General features: G+C 39.8%; 1 protein-coding gene across 2 annotated transcripts in view; it reads left to right on the top strand.

Moving 5' to 3' along the window:
- Positions 1–22025, top strand: part of DSCAM (DS cell adhesion molecule) — a 411800-nt gene that overhangs the window by 373424 nt on the left and 16351 nt on the right. For both annotated transcript variants that reach the window (XM_076354240.1, XM_076354249.1), the window contains 4 exons: positions 5193–5308; positions 8059–8208; positions 11961–12158; positions 15285–15587. In XM_076354240.1, the coding sequence (XP_076210355.1) occupies positions 5193–5308; positions 8059–8208; positions 11961–12158; positions 15285–15587 (767 nt within the window). The remainder of the gene's footprint in view (positions 1–5192; positions 5309–8058; positions 8209–11960; positions 12159–15284; positions 15588–22025) is intronic.

Raw genomic sequence — 22025 nt, 5'->3', positions numbered from 1 at the left:
ACAGGATGACTACTCTGGCACCACGATTCTTTCAAAGATGGAAATTTCATATCTTCAATGTTTATTGTTTTGTCTGGGGAAAATATTGAACTTTAAAACTGCTGCATATATTTGAAAATGGGATCACCAAGGGATTATTTTTAAGTTCAAATGAGTTTTGGTTTGCTAGAAAATCTTTTTATTTTTAAGCAACAAATTTGAGAATGTCATAGATATTTTACCAAACAAACAGTACGCTAAACTTCCTCACCCCTCGTATACTTCACCTGTTATTATAAGAATATACTTACCAAAGGCATGGTGACAGATGGTTTTAGTGTAAACTCAGCTCTACGCCATCAGTCTGCAAATACATCTGAATAGTCCCACTGATGTTAACAAGACTGGTCATGCAGGTCAGGTCATACCCTTCCTATCTGCTGGTTAGAAACCCCTGCTAGCAGCAGATTGCAGGTTTAAGCAACTTCAGGAAGATATGCTCTGATGTTTTTCGATGTCACAGAAAACAGCACAGATTAGCATATGCAGCAAATCTGTTCCCTAAAGAAACCCAGCACAGACAGGCTGAAACTCCTGGATGAAGGTATTCAGTCCCAGTGACAACCACACATAACACCTCTGCAAAACTGGTAAACCTCTGCCTTAACTCTGGTTAGCTTCACTAGTCTTGTCGCCGCCTCTGCAATGCCATTTCAGAGTCTCACTCCTCTGACGCTTAGAAAACTTTATCAAACTGCCAACTTAAGTGCCCAGTTTTGACCCATTTTTTCCTCTGCTGATGTTGACCTTCAAATTAAAGAGCTGCTTCTGCCCTCCCTGCCTGATGAACGCAGAGAGCAGTCAGGTCCCTTCCCAGCCTTTAGTTCAGAGCTGTTTTTCTAGGTAACTCATCTGCCACCGTTTCTCTTTGCTTTTCCTTTCATGAGCATTAAAATATGATCATCAAGTCAGTTGCTCCCATCTCATTTATTAACAAATAATCTTGTTTTTATTAAATAGTCGTATTTTATATTTCTCTTCTGGAAGTGTGAGCAAAGGCACATTACTATTACAACAAGACTTTAGAGGAAGTAGGGGATATAGGCCTACATTTGCAGACGCATCATAACTTCGAGCTCTTAAAGTGATGCTGTTGTGGGGAGCCTGCTTTCTACAGGCTAAATGCTCTGTCATTTGTGATAAATCTGTGAAATACCTCCAACCGAAACCTGAGCTACCCATCGTCACTAGATGTTCCTGAAGATTTAGCATGTTAATAATCAAAGGATAATAAGCCCTCTCCAAAGCAATAGTCACATATTATAAAGCTCCTGATATTTTGTATCTTTTCATTTTCACCAAAATCTGCTATGATACATATATCAAGAAAGAGGGTATGCCATGGGTTATGCCTTGCTGTTTAAGTATGGGACAGAGAACAGAAAAGATGATTCCCTGCTTGGTAGGAAGGTGTGAGGGATGGAGAGAGCTTTGTGTATCTTTCCCTTTGAGATTTTTATGAGCGTGTGTAAAGCAGATTAAGAATGGAGCTTTAGTCTTTGCTTTGACAAAGTTGCTGTCTTTGGCTGTATAAGTCAAATGTCTGGGCAGCAGGATAAGCCCCAGAAGTTAGCAGTTTAATGGGAGCTGCACAACTTGTTGCTGATATCTTAATCGCGCAAGTAAAAATCCCTGCTGCTGTACAATCACAGCTTTTTTATGTTTCTTTTGGGTGAAAGTGTCGGTCCAGCCAACTTCTTTGCAACAGTTCACTGTGAATCAGTATAGCAATTGACTGAACTTTCTAATTTTGAACACAAGGTGAGGAATCTTTTCTCCCCAGATATTCCTCTGTCAGGCTGACTATTTACAAGATTTAATTTTCCATATGTTTTTACAGCAACCAGCGTAGACATCAGGAAACCGTGAGGTGGCCTGACTCTCTGCCAAAGACCCAGAATGACTTTGGGTTTACAGAGCACCATATTCAATCCCTTTACATAACTAGCTTGATAGGTTTAACCCTCTCCTGTGCATACAGATATTTTCAGTCACTCAAGTAAGTATTTTTTATTGAAGATTCAGAAAGATTATTTAAAAGGGGGTATTCTTTTAACTATGCACACTCTTTCAAAATACCTTATACATTGTACTTCCTCTGGAAAAAGGCCCATTTATCCACAGGCTGTACATAAAAGCTGTACTCAATCGGACCCAAAGGCCCATGTACCCAAGTATGTGTCTTTCATAGCGGCCAAAAGCAGACACCTTGGTAGAGTAAAAGATTACAGCAAATGCATACTGACTCATTCCCCAGACAGGCACCCAGTCTCTAACAGTTTGGAGCTCAGAGATTCATTGAACCATAGGGAATGAATTGTATTATACACAGATCATTACAAGGACTGACAGGTAAAGAATAGCTGTAGCACATGTTTAAGTTTGGGAATTTTATATCTGTAGGTTAAGGAAAATATAGGTAGATATGTTTCCTCCCTTTAAAGAATTAATCATTGGACTCCTCATCCACCAGAGTGTTATAATACTTTGATGCCTGAATTTTCCTACGTTAGAAAATACTTGGGCACCAAACGTCAAAATTGCAATCCTAAAAATCTTTGCCTTGCTGCCAAGTCCTAGAGGCACTTAATTGCTGTTGGCACTTTAGGTTTTTATAACCTGAAAGTTGAGCTATTGTGGTCCACAGAAAATAATTCAAAATTCCTTGAGCCAGAAAGAGATAGCATGCTAATCAGCAGCAATCCTCTTGCTACTGCCAATTGCCTGTTCTGTGTTTGGATACTCCATGTCACCGTGCTGCTGCATACAGGAGAATTAATTAGACCAGTAAGGACAAGAAGCGAGATCACACAAAACAAGGCATAACTCTCGAGCATAGTAGGGAATTTTCCTGAATATAGAGAGGACTGAGTTCCAGTTCTGGCTTAAAGGACCTTCCATGTATTTTGCATAAAGCTATCCCTGGAGCCAAGAATGGGATTCAGAATTCTCTCTTGGCAGGTGAGTAATATAACTGCAAACCTGGAGAACTGTCCTCCTGCTCCCTGTGGTCCAAACAATACTTTCTGCGTGGCTGAGTACTTTGCAATAGTAGGAATATAGAATGTTCGCACTGCAGAAGAGCTTCTAGCTCTCACTAGGATTCTGGGGTCTGCATTCTCTGAGGAAGTTGTCTGATTTGATCCCTTTGTCTCCTGCATCCCTGGTGAGCGGAGGAGGGGTGCAATGATGCATTTATTAGACTCAATTATGTACTGCACAGATTCTATACATATCTGCATGTATCCTACAACTATTGGATTATTGATTATTACACAAAATTGGACCTCAGAAATTCAGTTTCCTACTTGATCACAGGTTTGCTCTGTGATCTTGGACAAGCCCAAAGTAGTCCAACTTTTCAAGGGCATGTATTCAAGCATATTTGGCATGCAGATAATATATTAGTCTCTGATTCTCCTAACATTTCAGCAACTTGAGTGGAAACCAATAGGAGAGTGGCATCTAATCCATGCAGAGACTTTGCAGAGACTTTGAGAATGTCAGTGTGGAATTTATCTGCATTTTAGGATCCTAAATGTCATTGAAAATTTATGTGCTTAATAAGACACTGTGACTACTATTCTCCACTGATTATATATGGAGAAAAGTCTGGCAGCCCTCAGGTAGCTCTCCTGATATTTTGCTTCCATAATGATTAAATGAGGCACCAGTTGTAGGCTGTTTGAATGCATTTCAGCTATCCATCTGTACATGGTAGCAGCAGTGCCACCTAACCACCCAGGTAAAGACAGAGACGTTAAAGTTTGAGATGCATAGATAATGTTAATGCTGGGGACCACAAGAACAGGGAAAGCCAGAAGGTAGAATCAGCCAGAGAGGTGTACCTGTGTGCCTTGCAGATCTTACTCGTGGATTTGGAGCAGAATTACTGACCACGTGGCAAGGAAATTCCTCCTAAAAAGGACTCTAGGAGAACCTCCAAACCTGCAATAGTTAGGTCTTGCTCACATGGAGGCACAGCAGGAAGTTAAGGCAAATTGTCTAGAGGTGTGGGCTCATCACACATGCATTAATCTCCTATGTAGAGGCCCACGCTCAGGGAAGAAGTGAGCTTATCATCAAGCAGCTTAATAGTCCTCTGCTGATTCCATTAACAACAATAATTCATTGCCAAAGGAGAATTAAACCAAGTGATCTACAGCTATTTTGCACTAGAAAATGAGCCTCCACTTGGATTTTAAAGCTCTTTGAAGCATGAGCACTTGGATCACACTACTGGCTGATTTGTCTTAACTTTCCTCAGTCTCCCTGCATAAAGAAGTATTTGCAAATATTTCCTCTCCTCCAAAGAGTAATTACATCTAAAAGGGCAAAAAGGTTTTTGTGCAGTCCGAAGGTTTCTTGGTGCAAGCTCTGTATTAGAAATGATTGTAGCACTCAGTTTTACTATGCATTTTCATTTGCTTTTGGTAGGCAGCTCATTGAAGAAGTCATTTTCTGGTACACAAACTTCAAAATGTAATTGTTTCAATTTGCATGATGATAGAATAATTGTTTTATGTTCTTTTTTAGAATATTGCATCAATCAATTAGAAATAATCCATGAATGTAAACAAGATTTGCAATTTTAGTCTTGGAACATCAATGGGACTAAAACCTTAATTTATTTTATGCAGTTTATTAATGGAATCCCTAGTTATTACTTTGCTTTTTCATTTATCAATTCTAGTGATATTTGGAATTTATCTAATGAAAAACAATGAAAAGTTAAAAAAATAATTAGAAATTACTCAAGACATCATTTTCCTACCAACCTGTTTGATCAGCTGTGTGTTTCTTTAGTCATATTCATGAGGAATGAAAGAAAAGGTCCGTCTTGCAAAGTGTTTTTGCTAATTTCATTATATGACAACACTTGAAGAAAACTATATGAAATTTCCAGGAGATCCCCACTGATAAAGAATAGACCAAATCCCTCAACACTGTGCATTCATCTAACTGCTTGTCATGTGCAATAAATTAATACCATGCACTTGCTCTGAAGAGGGGAAAATAAGATGTATGAGTATTTTGCTGATTATAGTTATATTATTTTTTGTTTGAGCTGGACAGATTTAAAATGAGGAAGTTTGCAAGTATTCTTTCATTTAGGCTGAATGTTAAAGTGTTTGCTTCTCTTTTATTTTTAGCAAGAACACCAGAACATCAGATACACTTAATAAGCAGCAGCAAACACTGAGGATGCACATAGACATTCCCAGAGCACAGCTTCTGATTGAGGAGAGGGACACGATGGAGACCATTGGTAAACTCTTGTTGGGCTTGTTTTTGCTGGTTAATGCAACAGGCACTTTAGCTGGACTTCCTTTTCCCCACACCTTTTCCCCACTGCACACATCGAGAAAAAGAGCTGCAAAGTAATTTGCCACATTTGAAAACTGAACTGATTTTTTTTTTCTCCCCTTTGAATCATTTTCCACTTTAAGTAATCTCAGTACAGTATTAAAAATAATGCAGGACATTAGGAAAATGAAGCTGGTGGAAAGAGCTGCTTGAAGAAAATGTAAATGAAGACTTGCATTTTTATGATTTTCATTTTAATTTCTCTTTTGGCTTTGACTAGACAGTTGGATCACTGGCATTACTTATAAGGAAAATTAAATTCTGAACCTACAATATCAGTAATTAAGGATTTGCAACAGTCAAATTCTAAAACTTACATGTTGCATACTGTATCCACCTGTTCATAGCAAATGATATTTCAACATTTTGATCAGTTTTCAGCTTTTGTGTATCTATGCAAAATTCAAATCTAAACCTTTTCACACAACAGAAAACAAGATTTCTCATGTGGCTGGCACATAGCTGAACTGTCATGAAAAACAGAATTTTTTTGGTGTTGGGTTTTTTTTTCCAAATAATTTAAACACAAGATGTCTGAAATCTCAAGGGAATAAAAATACAACCTGATCTCATGACTGTATGGGTACACACTGTGGCAAGACCCTCCAGAATGACTGTTCCTGTTAGACTTCTAACTTTTTTGGATCAAAATCTGAAGCCTGTGATGGCTGAGAACGTAAGAGCATCCCAGGGATGGTGTGGCCGGAGAGGAAAGCTCCACAAGCTGGGAGCAGCATCTCTGCATCTCCTGTCCATGCCCACACTGGGGAGGGACAAGCTGCTTTAGCCCCGCACCCTGTCACGCTTGCTGCCAGTCTGGCATGGGGGGATGGCCTCACGGGACATTTCACAGTTTGCGCTGCAGATTTGAAAAGGAGACCTATGCTTCACTTGAAATACAGACTTTTTTTAATCCTGATTTGAGCTTCCCAAAGTTTGCCTCTGTGATGCAGTCTTTTGTGCCAGGCTTCATCCTAAAGACAGTTTTTACTTTTGAGTTACAGTTGTTGAGCAATAGGGGGTTATAGTGGAAATACCATTAGTGTCTTAACTGTAGCAATGCGATCAGTGCCTTAGTAATAGCCAGCTCTCCACAAAGCACTCAGAATAAGCAGGCACTTTGGCAGTCTTTGACATAGTTTACTGCCAAGAGGCTTTATTCCCAACCTGAATAAGAGCTCATCTTTTGCCAGAGTAATTTGATTTCATAATGCTCATTCTATTTATGGCCTTCTTTGGTAAAAAAATGCTAGTTATGTTATTGTGCAGAACTGTTCGCCTTAATGGTGTCTTGTCAAGTTAAAAAAAAAACACAACAAAAAACAGGAATGCTTAGAAGAAGCGGATCAACCTCTGCTGACTAGTAAATGCACGGAAGCCCCACTGCTGCCAGTCCCCTTAGAAATACATTACAAAGCTGTATGGCATAGCATAGCAGGAACTTCTTGTGGCTTTTATTAATATGAGGAATGGATAAAAAGACTGTAAAGAATGAAAAAGGAAGTCTGATAGCATGCAAATAATTGTTCTGCAAGGACAGAGTCAGTGGAAGATTTATCGCTGTTAAACCTTCCACAATCAAGTGGACCAGATTCCTCTTTGGAGTGAAATAAATACAATACAGAGATCACAACTGAAAAAAAAAGTAAGCACTGTATAGCACTGGCATTCTGCAGGGATCAAGGTCTGTGTAGAAATTTGGTGTATATATCCTACCCCATAGGGAAGCAATAGGCAGCAGAACCATACAGCAGTAAAGGTCAGTGCTCACCTGTTTTTTCCCAGTCCTTCCCAAGGTCAGGCTTCACCTCGCACCTTTCTTTGCAGCTGCAGGAAAGCCCATAGTCAGCTGGACTATGTTACGAGAAACTTACACGACTCGCATAAAGCTCCTCAAAGCATCTTTTTCAAACCTACCGTAGTGAGGTTTGGTGCAGAAAGAGCTGGTAGGACTTAGCCCTTAGCTTCCAGAACAGCAAAACACTGGACTTAAGGATGCTTAGCTGCCCTTCAAGTATATTTCCATTGTCTTCACTGTCATACTCACATGCTTGACAATAAGCAGCTCCCTAAGAAGAGTCTTTTGTCACGGCCATCCCTTCTACAATATTCTGTCTCTGGAGAAAAAGCTGACTGGTAGAGGGTTAGTTAGCAGCATTACCTAACGACCTCCTTTTGGGAAGACAAGGGCGATTTCACTGAGGACATTACTAGTTATGTCAATAAAAAGAAATAAATTTAATATGTTGTTGAAAAGCTCAGCTGAGCTCTCTGAAAATGAAGGGGAAGAGGGCAGTGTTCAAAAGACGGGAAAGAAAGAAATTAGGGCCAAAAATTATTAGACACAAATTAGCTTTTTGGAAGGATGCTTAATAGTCTGTCTTAGCTGCACATCTCTAAGGTGAAATCATAAAGACAAACATGAAAATTACACTTATTCTTTACTTCTGTATGAACTTTAAGTTTAAACCCAGAGGCTCTCAAGCTGTGGTACACACTTCAGAGCCATCTTCAGCCCTGCAGAGAAGAGTGAGCTGCCACTGTCAGTGGTGGCACCCAGCTGAAAATAAGTCTGGGGACTGGCTGTAAAGCTCTTATGAAGGCAAACCCAAAATTCATTATTCAACGTCTGATGGGTTTTTTTACTTACAGATGACAGATCAACAGTTCTGCTCACCGATGCTGACTTTGGAGAGACGTCTAAGCAGAAGTCACTGACTGTCACCCACACGGTACATTACCAGTCTGTGTCACAAGCTACAGGACCACTGGTGGATGTTTCTGATGCCCGGCCAGGAACAAGTAAGCATATAAGAGAGTATGTTATCTGGAAGGAAGAAAGCTATAAGAAAATGAATACTGTGCTCCTGCATTTGCATCCTCATAGGGTTTTTTCTTCAATCTGAAGGTTGAGAGAAATCTATTTAGGTCAGCAGAGAACACTTCTTATACAATTGCATTTAGTGATTCAATATGGTAAAAATTGCATATGCATCTGAAATGTAGGTGTAATTTGAAATAATTCATACCTGGCTTTCATTAAACCAAATGCATGCTAGATATTAATTTCTAGAATTTATTGCATAAATTAGCTTAATGGCTTTTAGTGCCTAATATATATTTTTCTCGGTGATCAATCTTTATTGTATTTCAAAATACGTCTTCCTTCCTTACCTCTCTATCAGGCAAGAAATACATTTCTCATTACTGCTTTTCTGAAAAAGTTGTATTTCCAATTCTAGTTATTATGGTAAATTACTTTTCCCAGATATATTCAGGTTGAGTTATTCTTACAGTGATTAAAATAGTATCATAAATTAAAATACTGCTGCAATCTATTCTTCTTAATTTCTCTCATGAATGTGTTCCATATCTATGTAAATGGAAAGAAATCACTAGATAGAAGGAATATTTATGAGTTAGGAATATTACCAAAGTGTAGTTCACTAGCAGTGTGCAATTTCTAAAATCTCTTGGATAATTTCTATCCCCTGATAGATTCAGAATTTGTTTACTTGGTGAGTTTGGTGAACATAAATGCTGAAAGCTCAGTTGTGCATCACCTAAAATGCAGATTATTTGAAAAATCTTCATTTCATCTTCATTTCCACCTCAGTCTTTAGAACTATTCTAGTTCTGACCTTGTTGCTTTTCTAACTCTGACAGTGTTAAGCTATGGCTAGTTATTTCTTGAGGAGTAGATTAGTACCACCATTTTTCATCTATGGAGAGTCATGACATTTGAATTAGAAGAGTCAAGGTATGACATTTGTTTTCTTTCTGGTACCAGTCTTGTCTCGCTCCTTTAGTTCACGTACATGCTGGCTAGCCTGCTCACTAAGAGCAAAAAATATCATATCATTTTTACCATGTTGGCAGATCAAGATCATCTGAGTAAACAATGGACTCTCAATTGTTTTCCAACCCTGTCTTTTCTAATACGGAAAGAGGCACCACACCAAAATTGCCTGCCTGTACCACACCACAGCATTTTATAGCACCAGTATCTTCCATTCCCAATCCCTTTTTTGTGTGCAGTTATGTGCTTTAGTCCACTGAAGTCAGGGAGAGACTTCCCTCAAATTAAACTGGGGTTTAACTCATGTATGAGAATATGATCTGTGTCCAGCCCAGCTTTGGAAATAGAAATCCACCATCACTTTTATTATGCAGTAAAGATCTGATTGCAGCAGTGCACAGGGCTGGGTCAGAGACTTTTAGGTTGTGTTCTCTGGATTTAAGACACTAATATAGCTTTGATCGAGGCTAGGCTATGAGATTTTGTTTAGATCCACAGCTTTCTGTATGAAGAGGGGTGCAGTGCCCAGCTGGGTGGCTCAGAGGTTCTGGATCTTCCTGCCTGAGCACACTCACACTCAAATTGGCGAATATTCCCTTACAGCACATTTTAAGTTGTTCTAGTTCTTTTGTATTTATTTATAACAAAGGTATGCTCTGTGAACCTTTGCCTTGCTTGCCTCAGCTCTCTACAGTTATGTCTCAGCATATGACAGCAGAGCTGGCTTAACAACAGGGGCACCAGATGTGCACCGGCAGCTCTGGAGCTTGCTGTGTCTGTGCTACAGAGACCCTTATGCAGGCGAAGCATAGCTGGTGCAGAGCTACTGCTTAGCACATGCTCAGCAGGACGAGCACTGACCTCCTGCATGCTGGCAGCAGGCTCTCCCACCTCCTTCAAATTGCTCATGAAAGCCTACTGATTCACGGGATGAGAGAACAGTTGAGGTTGAAAGGGACCTCTGGGCACCGGCTAGTCCAACCCCTCTGCTTAAAGCAAGGTCAGCTACAGCTGGTTGCCCAGGGCCATGCCGAGACAACTTTTGAACATCTCCGAGGATGGAGACTCCACCACCTCTCTGGGCAACCTGTACCAGTGCTCAGCCACCCTCACAGTAAAGTGTTTCCTGATGTTCAGAGGGAAGCTCCCATGTTTGGCCTTGTGGCCATTGCCTCTGGTCCTGTCACTGAGCACGACTGAAAAGAGCCTGGCTCTGTCCTCTTTGCACCTTCCCTTCAAATATTTATACACGTTGATGAGATCGCCCCGATCCTTCTCTTCTCCAGACCAAGCAGACCCAGCACTGTGCCAAGAGTTTTCCCACCAGCACTCTCCTGTCCTTCATGTCTTCCCTCGAAGCAGGCACAAGGATCACTTCTGGCTACACGACAGCCACGTGCCAACTTTCCACAGCTGGTACAAGCGGTGGGTTATACTGACAGGCTGGTCACGTCGTGCCGAGTGCATTTTTGGATGTTATCCATGTGAGGCGGCTATGTGTTGCACTACCAGGAGGATCAATTATCAGTTGCACCAGGTTCATATTTTTCCAGTGCTGTAGGGGGAAGATGTGAAATAGGAGAAGGATCAGACCATAGCTGGTATTTGTAAATAAATACCTTGTTTCTTTGAAGCAGCAGAATACAAATTCTTACTGGGAATGCTTAGGCAGAAGCAATGCTCAGAGTCATTATCTGGGTATTGTTTTTTTCTTTAAATTGCTTCTGCTAAAGTCTCTTACCTCAAAGACTGACAACTTCACCATTTGAATGTCAAAGAACATTTGAATAGATTTGAATTTTTCATTTCTAATACCTTTTCTCTCTATTGTTAGTAACATCCTTTCACAAGCTTCGAAGAGAGAGTCACTTTCTGTTTGCCACATAATGATTTTTCTATTCCACTTACTTTGTTAGGGAGTGCAAGCCTCACTTTTACAGAAGAACTATTTATTAACAAAATTAAGGAGGTCAGTTTTGGCAGATAGTTCCCTTCTACCCCGTTGGTCACCAAATTATCTCTAGGATAATAAAAATAAAACATTGCTGACCTTAAACAGGTAGCAGATGATTTTTAAAGTTTAAGAAATTTTTTTTATTTACTACTTTTTTTTTAAAAAAGTCAACTCTTTCTGAGCCTGTTCCTACTGAAACTCTGATGGCACTATTACAGGTTGTGTTTTATGTCTTGTCTACTTGTTAAAAAAAATAGGGAATCTGTAGCTGATTAAAACTGTAATATAGTAAAAGTATTAGTAAAATGTCCAGAATAGGAAATTGTATCACCACATTTCTGAGCACATGTTTTTACAAACTGAGGGCAGGTACCTGGTGTAGGGTGTTTCTGAGGGCACATCTACGCTGTTCATTTACCTTAGACTTCACTTGAGATGTGGTGTGAAATCCCTGACCGGATCTACTTGCCTTGTGCTCTTTCACATCTCAAAGTGGTTTTGGTACTGGAGAACTGTTTATGTTGGAGTAAAGGGATAATGAATGTGTCAATGGGAGATTGGTGAGGCTTTTGGCTCTTCAGTTGCACCCTTGCATGGTTTCATTAGAAAGAGGGTATTTTAAAAAAGCTTTAGCAGTTTGGTAATGAACAGCACTTTCACTGCTCATTTTTCTTCCACAAATAATGTTTTGTGGGTTTTTTTAACCAACATTATTTCAGTGGCCATCGCCTTCCGACAGGGCTTGTTTCCTTATCAATTCAAGAGCCTAGTGGCAGAGACCCTCTCTGTTATCCATCACAGATCCTACCACAAGGAGGAGTGCCAAAACCGGACCTACAGCTCGTAACCGCTACGCTAGTCAGTGGACCCTCAACAGACCTCACCCCACCATATCAGCTCATACCCTCACCACAGACTGGAGGCTGCCCACCCCCAGGCCAGCAGGATCAGTGGACAAGGAAAGTGACAGCTACAGCGTCAGCCCCTCGCAGGACACAGGTACGGGGTGCTCTGCAGGGCTGCACTGTGAAAACAGGACAGCAGTAGCTGCAGTAACCTTCTTGGTCCTTGATGTACTTCATTTGGTGCTTAGGTGTCATTATGTTTTCCTTGCTAGGGTGTTTTTCTGTAGGCTATTGATAAGGGGTGACACAAATGCATATAGTGCTAATGATAACAAATATTGTGCCCGTGGTTCTCATGCCACACACGCATACTGGAGTCTTTTGAAAGATATGGTGGTAATTTTTCCAAGTAGCTGAAGTGTTGTATGTCCTGTATCTGAAGGAAAATGTAGGAGAATTTTCTGCATGAAATGGCATTGACCAGGACGGGGCAATATTAGCAACCTAGAATATTCCTGAGTCATAGGTGGAATGTTTTTAAGGTTTGAGCTACCTTGAGGTTAGTATTTTCCTTTTCCCATTCATGTAATATGTTCACAGAGTTTATTCTAAGTGGAAAAAAATGAGAGGGAAAAACCTGGAATTAGAGTCCAAGTCAAAATCCATTCATATCACTGAAGACTGCAGCGGCTAGCTCTGATTTTCCTGAGAAACAGCGTAGGTTTTATTCCTGTAGATGATAAGTGAGGAGACACTGAATACATATTCTGCCTGCAGTCTTCATCTCCTCTTGATGTCTCCACATTATAAATGCAATTGTAACTGAAAAGAAAGCTTTCTCCTTTGCCCTACACTGAACAAGTTACAAAAAAAAAGGCAAATAAATAAGTAAATTATTAAGCAGAATAGTCATGAAGCAAATATAATAAAGGTTAAATATGAAGAAAGGTAAAATTCTATTCAAAGTTATGCCTGACAGAAGTGAATCCAGGTTTACTCTGGTCTTCTCAGAAGGAATTGCCTACCTTCCATCCTGATTTTAGGGGAAAAGTGTTTGTCACATGAAAAAGCTATGTGTTAGAGCTACAAAGCAGTAGGTTTGACTGGCCCTTCACCACAAAAACCAGTATGACTTTTTATTCTCTCTATAAGAACAAGCATCTGACTTCCCTTACCTCTAGTAATTTATAGGTTGGAGTTCTCATCTTTTCACAATTCATCCTCTTAAACTTGTAGACCCCTATGTTGTCTGCATAGGGTAACAGCACTCAATAGATACCTCTAGCCAGCTGGCAAACTTCATCCTGATTTCTTCAGGTAGAATTATCATAAGGCTTTAAGGATTAACTCTAATAGCTATACAGATACAAATACAAATAGCAAATGTTATCTCAGAAACCCTTTTTGTAGACATTCCAGATTTCAGGTGCACTTGCATGTGTTCCAACATTTTGTCACCCAAGGATATTTTCCAATGTGCATGGCAAAGGACAGAGAATTCCATTTGTTGTGTGGTTTAATAGACAAACTACATGTAATTTTGTAAACAGACTTCATAATCTATGTTTTAACATGGATAGTCTCCTACTCTATGTCTACCCTTGAACACGCAGTGATTTATGTAAGGGATAGCAAGTTTTAGATCATGCTCAAGAAAGGTTTTCTTGTGCCAAAATGTAGCTCTATTATGACACTTGGTTTCTGGGGAAAGAATAGAGTCAGTTTAATCTAAGTACGTCAGAAGTTTAAAATTTCCAAATAAACATTATAATAGATGTAGCCAAATTATGTTTTCAAGAATCAATTGAACTAATGTGCACATTTTATCACTTTTCCAATATGGAGTTCAGATTTCTGAATCTAGTTGATGCAGTTGATAATTGGCAGAATTTAGCACTTCTTATCAAAACAATTCCAGGTTTACAAAGCAGGAGCTTTTAAGCTTAGGAGAAATGTATTGCAGCAGTTCATAGCTGTAACTAAGTTCTAATGTTCTAACTAGAGGCCATTAGAAATGTTCTGATGAATCTAGGTTTCATGAAGTTCACCCTGGGCTCGGATGAACTTTCATCAAATCTAAAGTAGGTGTTCAAGCAGATTCTTCCTGGAATAGTCTCCCCAGGTCATGGGATATAGGAAGCTGCAGGTCCTGAGCTTCATGGACCAAACTGGGACCTTTGCATGACCATCATATTTACAGACATTGCTCTATGGTATTGGGCAACTGCAGCCTTCCAGGAGTTTCCAGTTGATCAGTATTGTGGTTTAACTCTATCCCAGCTGAAACCAGGACAATCAGAAGTTTGGAAAGACATTATTTTGGTCTCATTTACAAATCAAATGTGAAAAACAGAATGATATTTCCTGGGAGCGGGGGGGGGGAAGCCTTGTTTAAGTTCTGGCCAGCTCAAAATCTTAAGCAAGTTACAGCATATTGTAGAAGTACTTGTAATTTTAAATAATGCATGGTCCTATTTACAAGTGGCAGGAGTGTTGTTCTTTGTGCACAATGAAAACTGATGCAAGGATCCTAGCACACAATAAAAAAGATAAAGATTTGCAATAACAACACAGTTGCCTCTGGCTGCTATAGGAGTCCCATTTTTATGAATTAGCTATTACATTGTGCCTGTTTATTGAACATCACCAACAATGTCTGAAAGTGTACAGATCTTGTGATGAAACATGACTTCTGCCCAAGGAACTTTTTAAAGTCCTCTGCTCTTCCAGCCCACTGAAGTAGAAGTGCAATGGGTGCAACAGACCAGTGACTTGTCCCCGCAGAAATGAGCATTTGCATTTCCAGAATGCTTTTTAATATATCAGTAGCCATTTACATCTCCAATAATAGTGCTTGTTTAAGAAATATTGATATTCTCAGAAACTCATCAGCAGAAAAGAACAGCTTCTAGGTCATAATAGCCTGTGTGTCAAATATGAAGCCCCCATTACCTTCAGCAGCACTGAAAAAAGCACCTGAATGACTGCAGGCTGGTAGCTACCAAACAATATTGCTTTCATAAGACCTTTGTTCCATGTAAAATGAGTTACTATTTTACCTGGTGTCTAGAGAGACAATGTCTGAGAGACACTGCCTTTATATTTGACCTTTGTCCTCAGGGCTTTCTGAAGCAGAATGAAGCAGACTCATTTAAATCACCTTGATAATTTCAAGGGCTCTGCATTTTATTAAGAAATACTATCATGTTCATAGCTTTTCTTCCAAGAAAGGTTGTGCAGATGTTTTCCTTCTCCCATTATTTATATTTCTGATGTTTAGATCGAGCAAGAAGCAGCATGGTCTCCACAGAAAGTGCCTCCTCAACATACGAAGAGCTAGCGAGAGCATATGAGCATGCAAAAATGGAAGAGCAGCTGAGACATGCGAAGTTCACCATTACAGAATGCTTCATATCAGACACATCGTCGGAGCAGCTCACGGCAGGGACTAATGACTACACAGACAGTCTGACCTCAAGCACGCCATCAGAGTCGGGGATTTGCAGGTTTACCGCATCTCCCCCCAAACCTCAGGATGGAGGGCGAGTGATGAACATGGCAGTTCCAAAGGCACATCGGCCAGGTGAGAGACTAGAGGTAACATTTTGGTCCTTGGGGTGAGCATTTCACTCCATGCCTAGGCTAGTTAACAGGAAAGGAAGAAAGTGCACAATATATCCTGTAACTACTTACAGAGATAATTGCTTTGTGTCCCAGCTAATATAACATTTGAGTATATTCTCAGATATACAGAAAAATGAGAAACTTGGAAATTTAGGAACAGAAAGGGCCTGTCTAGGCCATCAAATCAACTACTCTACAGCTGCAGCCATCAGGCGATAGACCTTTCTGGGGTAAATAAGACCATATGGGGGTACATATGCCCATCTCCAACTCAAACCACCCACTAATAAAACGTGTTTTACAGCAATACTTTGTGCTTGAGAGCAAAGGTTTGCTATCAGAACAGTTCATAAAGACAGATTGTAGAAGATGTAATATCCCTTCTGCCTTGTAGCTCGTCAAAGGTGTAATAACCCTTCAGTGATGTTCTTGAGCTATTATACTATCTCTTTGACATCTACTAATATCAAACTAGGATTATCTAAAAAGAGGAGAATAAAAAATGGAGAAAATGAAGACAGTGCAGTAGCTCAAGGGATATGGAGCCTTTTACCTCCAGACAAATTCAAACCCACTCCAACTTCTTACTGATTGAAGGTGCATGAGGGACATCCATCTGTTGGGCTCAATCAGATTTCCAGTTCACAAAGAATGCTGTTTCCAGTGATATCCTAGTTCACAATAGCATAGGTAGATTATCTGTGGAACTCTGAGATCAAACACGTTATAAAATCTTCTCAGAAGATTTGCCAGTCTTTGTTACAGAATACATGATGTGAAGAGGATACAAATGGGAAAAAAGCATAATTATATTTGTGTGCTTTCTGAAAACATGATTTATTTTATTTTATTTTTATTTAGTATATACATTTGCTCATATATGTAAAAAAGAGTAATGAATAAACTATGGTCTTTTGCTTAACATACACTATAAATGGAAAAGCAGTTGTTGTGAGGACAGAGGAATGGAAGATAGACAGTGGTATTAGGAAAGTAATTCAAAAGCAGGACCTGACACTGAAAAGAAAGCATAAAGGGTTTTGCTAGAGAAAGCTAAAAGAATGTGGGAAGAAAAAGACCAAGCAGAAGGTAGAAAGTTATAAAACACAAGCCAGGAAATTAGTGTATCATACAGATAGATAAGAAGGAAAATAAGTAGGAAATAAAATAGTGAGAAAAATGACTGATTTCTGTGTAGTCACAGAGTAGAACCACAAACCGAGGAGCTGTAGAAATAAAGATTGAAATAATTTTCATTTCTAACTCAAAAAAGTAAGATAAATATTTGTCCTTGCTCTGCTAAAGGAAAGCATCTGCATTAACAGCTAAGTCAAAATTGCAGCCCTCTCCTTCCAGTCAGTCAACAAACATTTTTTATCATTTCTTTAACAAATAGCTTACTCTCTTCCTTTCATGTTCCAAATACATTATTTATGCATATTTATTATTTGGAAATATTCTAATATATTCTATATAAAGATGATTTTCTTGAGGGCATATAGCACCAAAAGTTGGTCCCTGCGCTTGAGTTAAAAGCTTCCGGAATTGGAACATCGTCAGAGCTCCTTTAGTGAATTACAGACTTGTAGCCATCTTTAGCTCTGTTAGTTTAAATGGCTTGAATTTTTACCTGCTTTTCTTGATTAGCTTCAGCTTTCCTTTGCAGTAAGGAAATGAAATATATTCTGAAATGGATAATTAGCTTCAATACCTTGAAAAAAATCGAGTGTTCCAGTGGAGCAACTTGAATATTGGCCCATAAATATTGAATGATATGTTATTAAAGGTTACTTTATGAAGGACTTTAAACAAAATATATGGGTAGAAAGAATTTTCAGTAGTAGCAGGCAGATCAGTATTTTTAGTGTTCAAATCAGTGAGGAAAGACTTACTGGGCATCTTTCTTCTTTCACCCACTACTTCAGAAATTCTGTGGAAGTAATTAATAGTTCAAATACAATTAATCAAAGTAATTCTACATTTGGGAACATGGAGAAGAAATAAAAAAGTTAAGGTATTTAGATTAAGCAGATGAGAACATCTGAGATGAAACACTGACTGCTTCTTCAGCACATCTTTATTCTTCCTTGAAGTCAGTCTTTTCTTTCAAGATAACTTTTACCTGTTTTCATGGTGCTTTGCTTTCCTTCTCCCCCAGCTTGATCTCTTTCTTGTACAATGTCACTTTCAATAACTTATGCGTCCTCCTTCCTAATTTCTGATCTTGCTTTTCGAACTGCCTGTAATGCTACCTATTGCAACTTTTATGGTTGCAATAAAGGTTTAGGAGTCTGCAATAAGTAGTATTTGTTTTTCAAAATACTCCCCAGCAATTATAAGACATTCTCAGAAAGACTGTAACAAAAAGCTATTTTGATAAATGGGGCATTTTGAAAATAATCTACCCAATGTTAAGGCTGCAACTTTACTCAAGAAAAGTAACAATGGAGTTTACTGGTGAAGACTTTGTCAGCCATAACTGACTGAGCTATTACAGCACCTATTTCTTAGCTTGTTGCCACCATAAGTGTTTGGTATGAACAAGCTAAATGTTAGATCACCTGAAGCTTGACTTCAGAAGACCTTCCTGTGAGTTTCTGAGGGCCTCCCAACTCATGTCACCGATTGTTCCCTTGCTTTTCCTGAGCATCTCATAGGATTCTTTTGTACCTGTGTAGTCAAGCCCACTGATCAAACCATCTGCTTTATCCAACAGGCAGTGTTTGAGACCTCAGGTTGCTCCAAATTGAATAGTTAATGATTCGGCATAGGGAACCTGAATGCTCTTTCATTGGAGGAGGAAAAGGGGTCATCAGGATTCAATGACTTGTATTGTGGGGGCTGACATCAACCTGCTGTGACGCTTCCAACTTCCATACCATTTTCATTCAGAAATTGAATCAAAACATTTGATCACCCCATTAGCTTGAATTATATTTGAATGGCTCATCAGATGTCTAGGCAAGCTTAGTAATTGATCATTTCTAGCACTATAACTATGAATTAGGATTGTCTTTTCAAAACTTCTACACATTATGTACAATTCTGACTCTGTTATTAGTAATGCATAATAGTTGATTGCCTTATATTCTAGCCCACTGTAAGTCTTCTAATAGACCTTTTCCCTTCCAGTCAGCTGGTGCTGCAGATACACACTCAGGTCAGCAGTCAGAACTGCATCCGATTTCTGGATTTCTACACCTTTTTCCTGACATTTAGTTTACAGAAACCAGAATCAATTTCATGAAGTCAACTCAGACATGGGAGCTAAAAATGCAAGGATTTTGCCATGAAACAATAATGATAATTTTATAAAGAAAAATAGAGCAATCATACCTAATGTCACAGTGAATAGTAAATAAGGAAAGAAAGTGATTTTGGCACACTGAATCCGAGACATGAACCGGGACTTCAGAATGATCTGGATATTTGGCATGGTTATTCTTTTATAATTTAGACTGCCAGATGTATTGTGCTGAAATAGACATTTCTAGATTTCATCTGAATTTATTGCATCACAGAATCACAGAACAGTTGAGGTTGGAAGGGACCTCTCAAGGTCATCTGGTCTAACCCCCCCTACTCAAGCAGGGCCACCTATGGTAGATTGTCTGGGACTGTGTCCAGTTGGGTTTTGAGTATCTCCAAGGATGGAAACCCCACAGCCTCTCTGGGTGCCAGTGCTCAGCCACCCTCACAGTAAATAAATGTTTCCCGACGTTCAGACAGAGCCTCCTGTGTTTCAGTTTGTGCCCATTGCCTCTGGTCCTGTCACTGGGCACCACGGAGACATCAGGCTACTCCTAGTTGTCTGTACAAGCAGCTGTAGATGTTTTCTGCATCATTGTTTTGACACCAGGCCAAAACTTTCAAATATATAAAGAAGGTGTTATTAAACAGTCTTCAATAAAAAATATTTTAGGAGTTGCATTTTTGTTAAACTTTTCAAAAGCCATAGCTACAGGAAATAGAACAGTGAAGTAAGATTTTTTAATTAATTCCTGCATTTTGAAAACATGTCTTATGCATCCTTGCGTTCTGATCTTTACAACTCCATAGACAAATTTTTTTAAAAAGATGAGATTATGTGTAGGTTTTGCTTCAGCATCAACAATAACATCATTATTTTTCCTTTTATAATAACACATTATAAACCACCAAGCAAACTGAAATTGCTGCTTAACAACAGCTTCTGCATAGCTTCCAAAAATGAAAGGATGGATGCGGACCTGCACATGGGTTTTTGTGGACTTCACAGAGCTGGCAGACCTAATCTGCCCAGGCCTTGAAGCTGACCCACTGCAGATGGTGACAGTTTTCCGTAAACCATCAGAATAGTCATGTGTCCCAGGAAGCACATTAAAGAGAAAACTGAAGCAGTAGAGATAGCACAGCAATATTTTAAACATGTGGGATAAATCACATCCTTTAGAAAAGTGGGTCTTCAATTCCTAACCTCTGTGCAGTGTTAATATTCTTCATGGTATAAAAATTATGTCAATACATTGTTAGCATTGCATCTTTCTCAGCATCAAAACTCCCAGAAGTTTGGGATTATGATTACTGTTCTCCTCCCCACAGTTGTCATTAACTAGAAGTTTGGTTAGCAAGGTTGGGTCCTCAAGGAATAGGCATAGTGGGCAATCCTCAACAGTATACTAGGTCCTTCCAGATCAAAACTGAGGCACTTTTTCATATTGATATTCAGAAACTTCAACAATTGTTACCCAAAGTTTACCTGGGACATTGAAAAATGAGGCAGTCCTTTGTCCTCCAAAGTTGTCATTCAAATCTTGCAGTCAGAAACTTGGTGGGACAGAAATTGGAAAGAAATATACTCTCTTCCTGCCTCCCACTGTGCCATCAAAGAGTCTGTAATGTAAAAAAGTGGAAGATAATTGTAGAGGTAAAAAAAGTTTTATAATAATGTTTCTCGTTTCTGTTTTAAAAATATTAACCACAAATTGAGTTATCATAACAATTATTCTTAACTGCAATAAACATTGCTGTAGCAGTTTATTAAAAATAGATGCCTGTTATTATAATTTTAAATCTCAGTAATAGCCTCAGTCAAGAAGCCTCTTGGGCTTTTTCCTCTCTTTACTACTAAATTATTGTGCTTGAGAAAAGAACAGCTATTAACTGGAAAACATTTTGATATTTCTGTGCTTCCCAAGTGCTATTTATGTGGTTTTTGTGGACAGACCACTTACTTGCATCCTCTGGCAATGGAATTCATGCTTGGAAGAAATAATATCTGACAGGCGTTTGAATAGGAAATATCTAGAAAGTTTTCATCAGGTCTCTTGCTATTTGCAGAAACCTCCCTTTCACAGGGGTACTGCAAAACTCAGACCCCCAGACTGTAGAATCATAGAATCATAGAATAGTTTGGGTTGGAAGGGTCATCTAGTCCAACCCCGCTGCCATGGGCAGGGACATCTTCAACTAGATCAGGTTGCTCAGAGCCCCGTCCAACCTGACCTGGAATGTTGCCAGGGATGGGGCATCCACCACCTCTCTGGGCAACCTGTACCAGTGTTTCACCACCCGCAGCGTAAAAAATTTCTTCCTTATATCTAGTCTAAATCTACCCCCCTTTAGTTTAAAGCCATTCCCCCTTGTCCTGTCACAACAGGCCCTGCTAAAAAGTTTGTCCCCATCTTTCTTAGAAGCCCCCTTATAGTACTGATAGGCTGCAATAAGGTCTCCCCGAAGCCTTCTCTTCTCCAGGCTGAGCAACCCCAACTCTCTCAGCCTTTCCTTACAGGAGAGGTGTTCCATCCATCATTTTTGTGGCCCCCTTCTGGACCCGCTCCAACAGGTCCGTGTCTTTCTTCTGCTGAGGGCTCCAGAGCTGGACGCACTACTCCAAGTGGGGTCTCACCAGAGCAGAGTAGAGGGGCAGAATCACCTCCCTCGACCTGCTGGCCACGCTGCTTTTGATGCAGCCCAGGATACGGTTGGCTTTCTGGGCTGCGAGCGCACATTGCTGGCTCATGTCCAGCTTTTCATCCACCGGTACCCCCAAGTCCTTCTCGGCAGGGTTGCTCTCAATCCCTTCATCCCCCAGCCTGTATTGATACCGGGTTTTGCCCCGACCCAGGTGCAGGACCTTGCACTTGGCCTTGTTAAACCTCATGAGGTTCACACGGGCCCACTTCTGGAGCTTGTCCAGGTCCCTCTGGATGGCATCCCGTCCCTCTGGCATGTTGACTGAAGCACTCAGCTTGGTGTCGTCTGCAAACTTGCTGAGGGTGCACTCAATCCCACTGTCTATGTCTTTGATGAAGATATTAAACAGTACCGGTCCCAATACGGACCCCTGTGGGACGCCACTCGTCACCAATCTCCATCTGACATTGAGCCGTTGACCACTACCCTCTGGATGCGACCA

This window comes from Aptenodytes patagonicus, chromosome 1 (assembly GCF_965638725.1).
Source record: "Aptenodytes patagonicus chromosome 1, bAptPat1.pri.cur, whole genome shotgun sequence".
Taxonomy (NCBI): Eukaryota; Metazoa; Chordata; class Aves; order Sphenisciformes; family Spheniscidae; genus Aptenodytes; species Aptenodytes patagonicus.
Note: the sequence above shows the minus strand (reverse complement) of the source record. Positions and strands in the feature narration are given on the sequence as shown.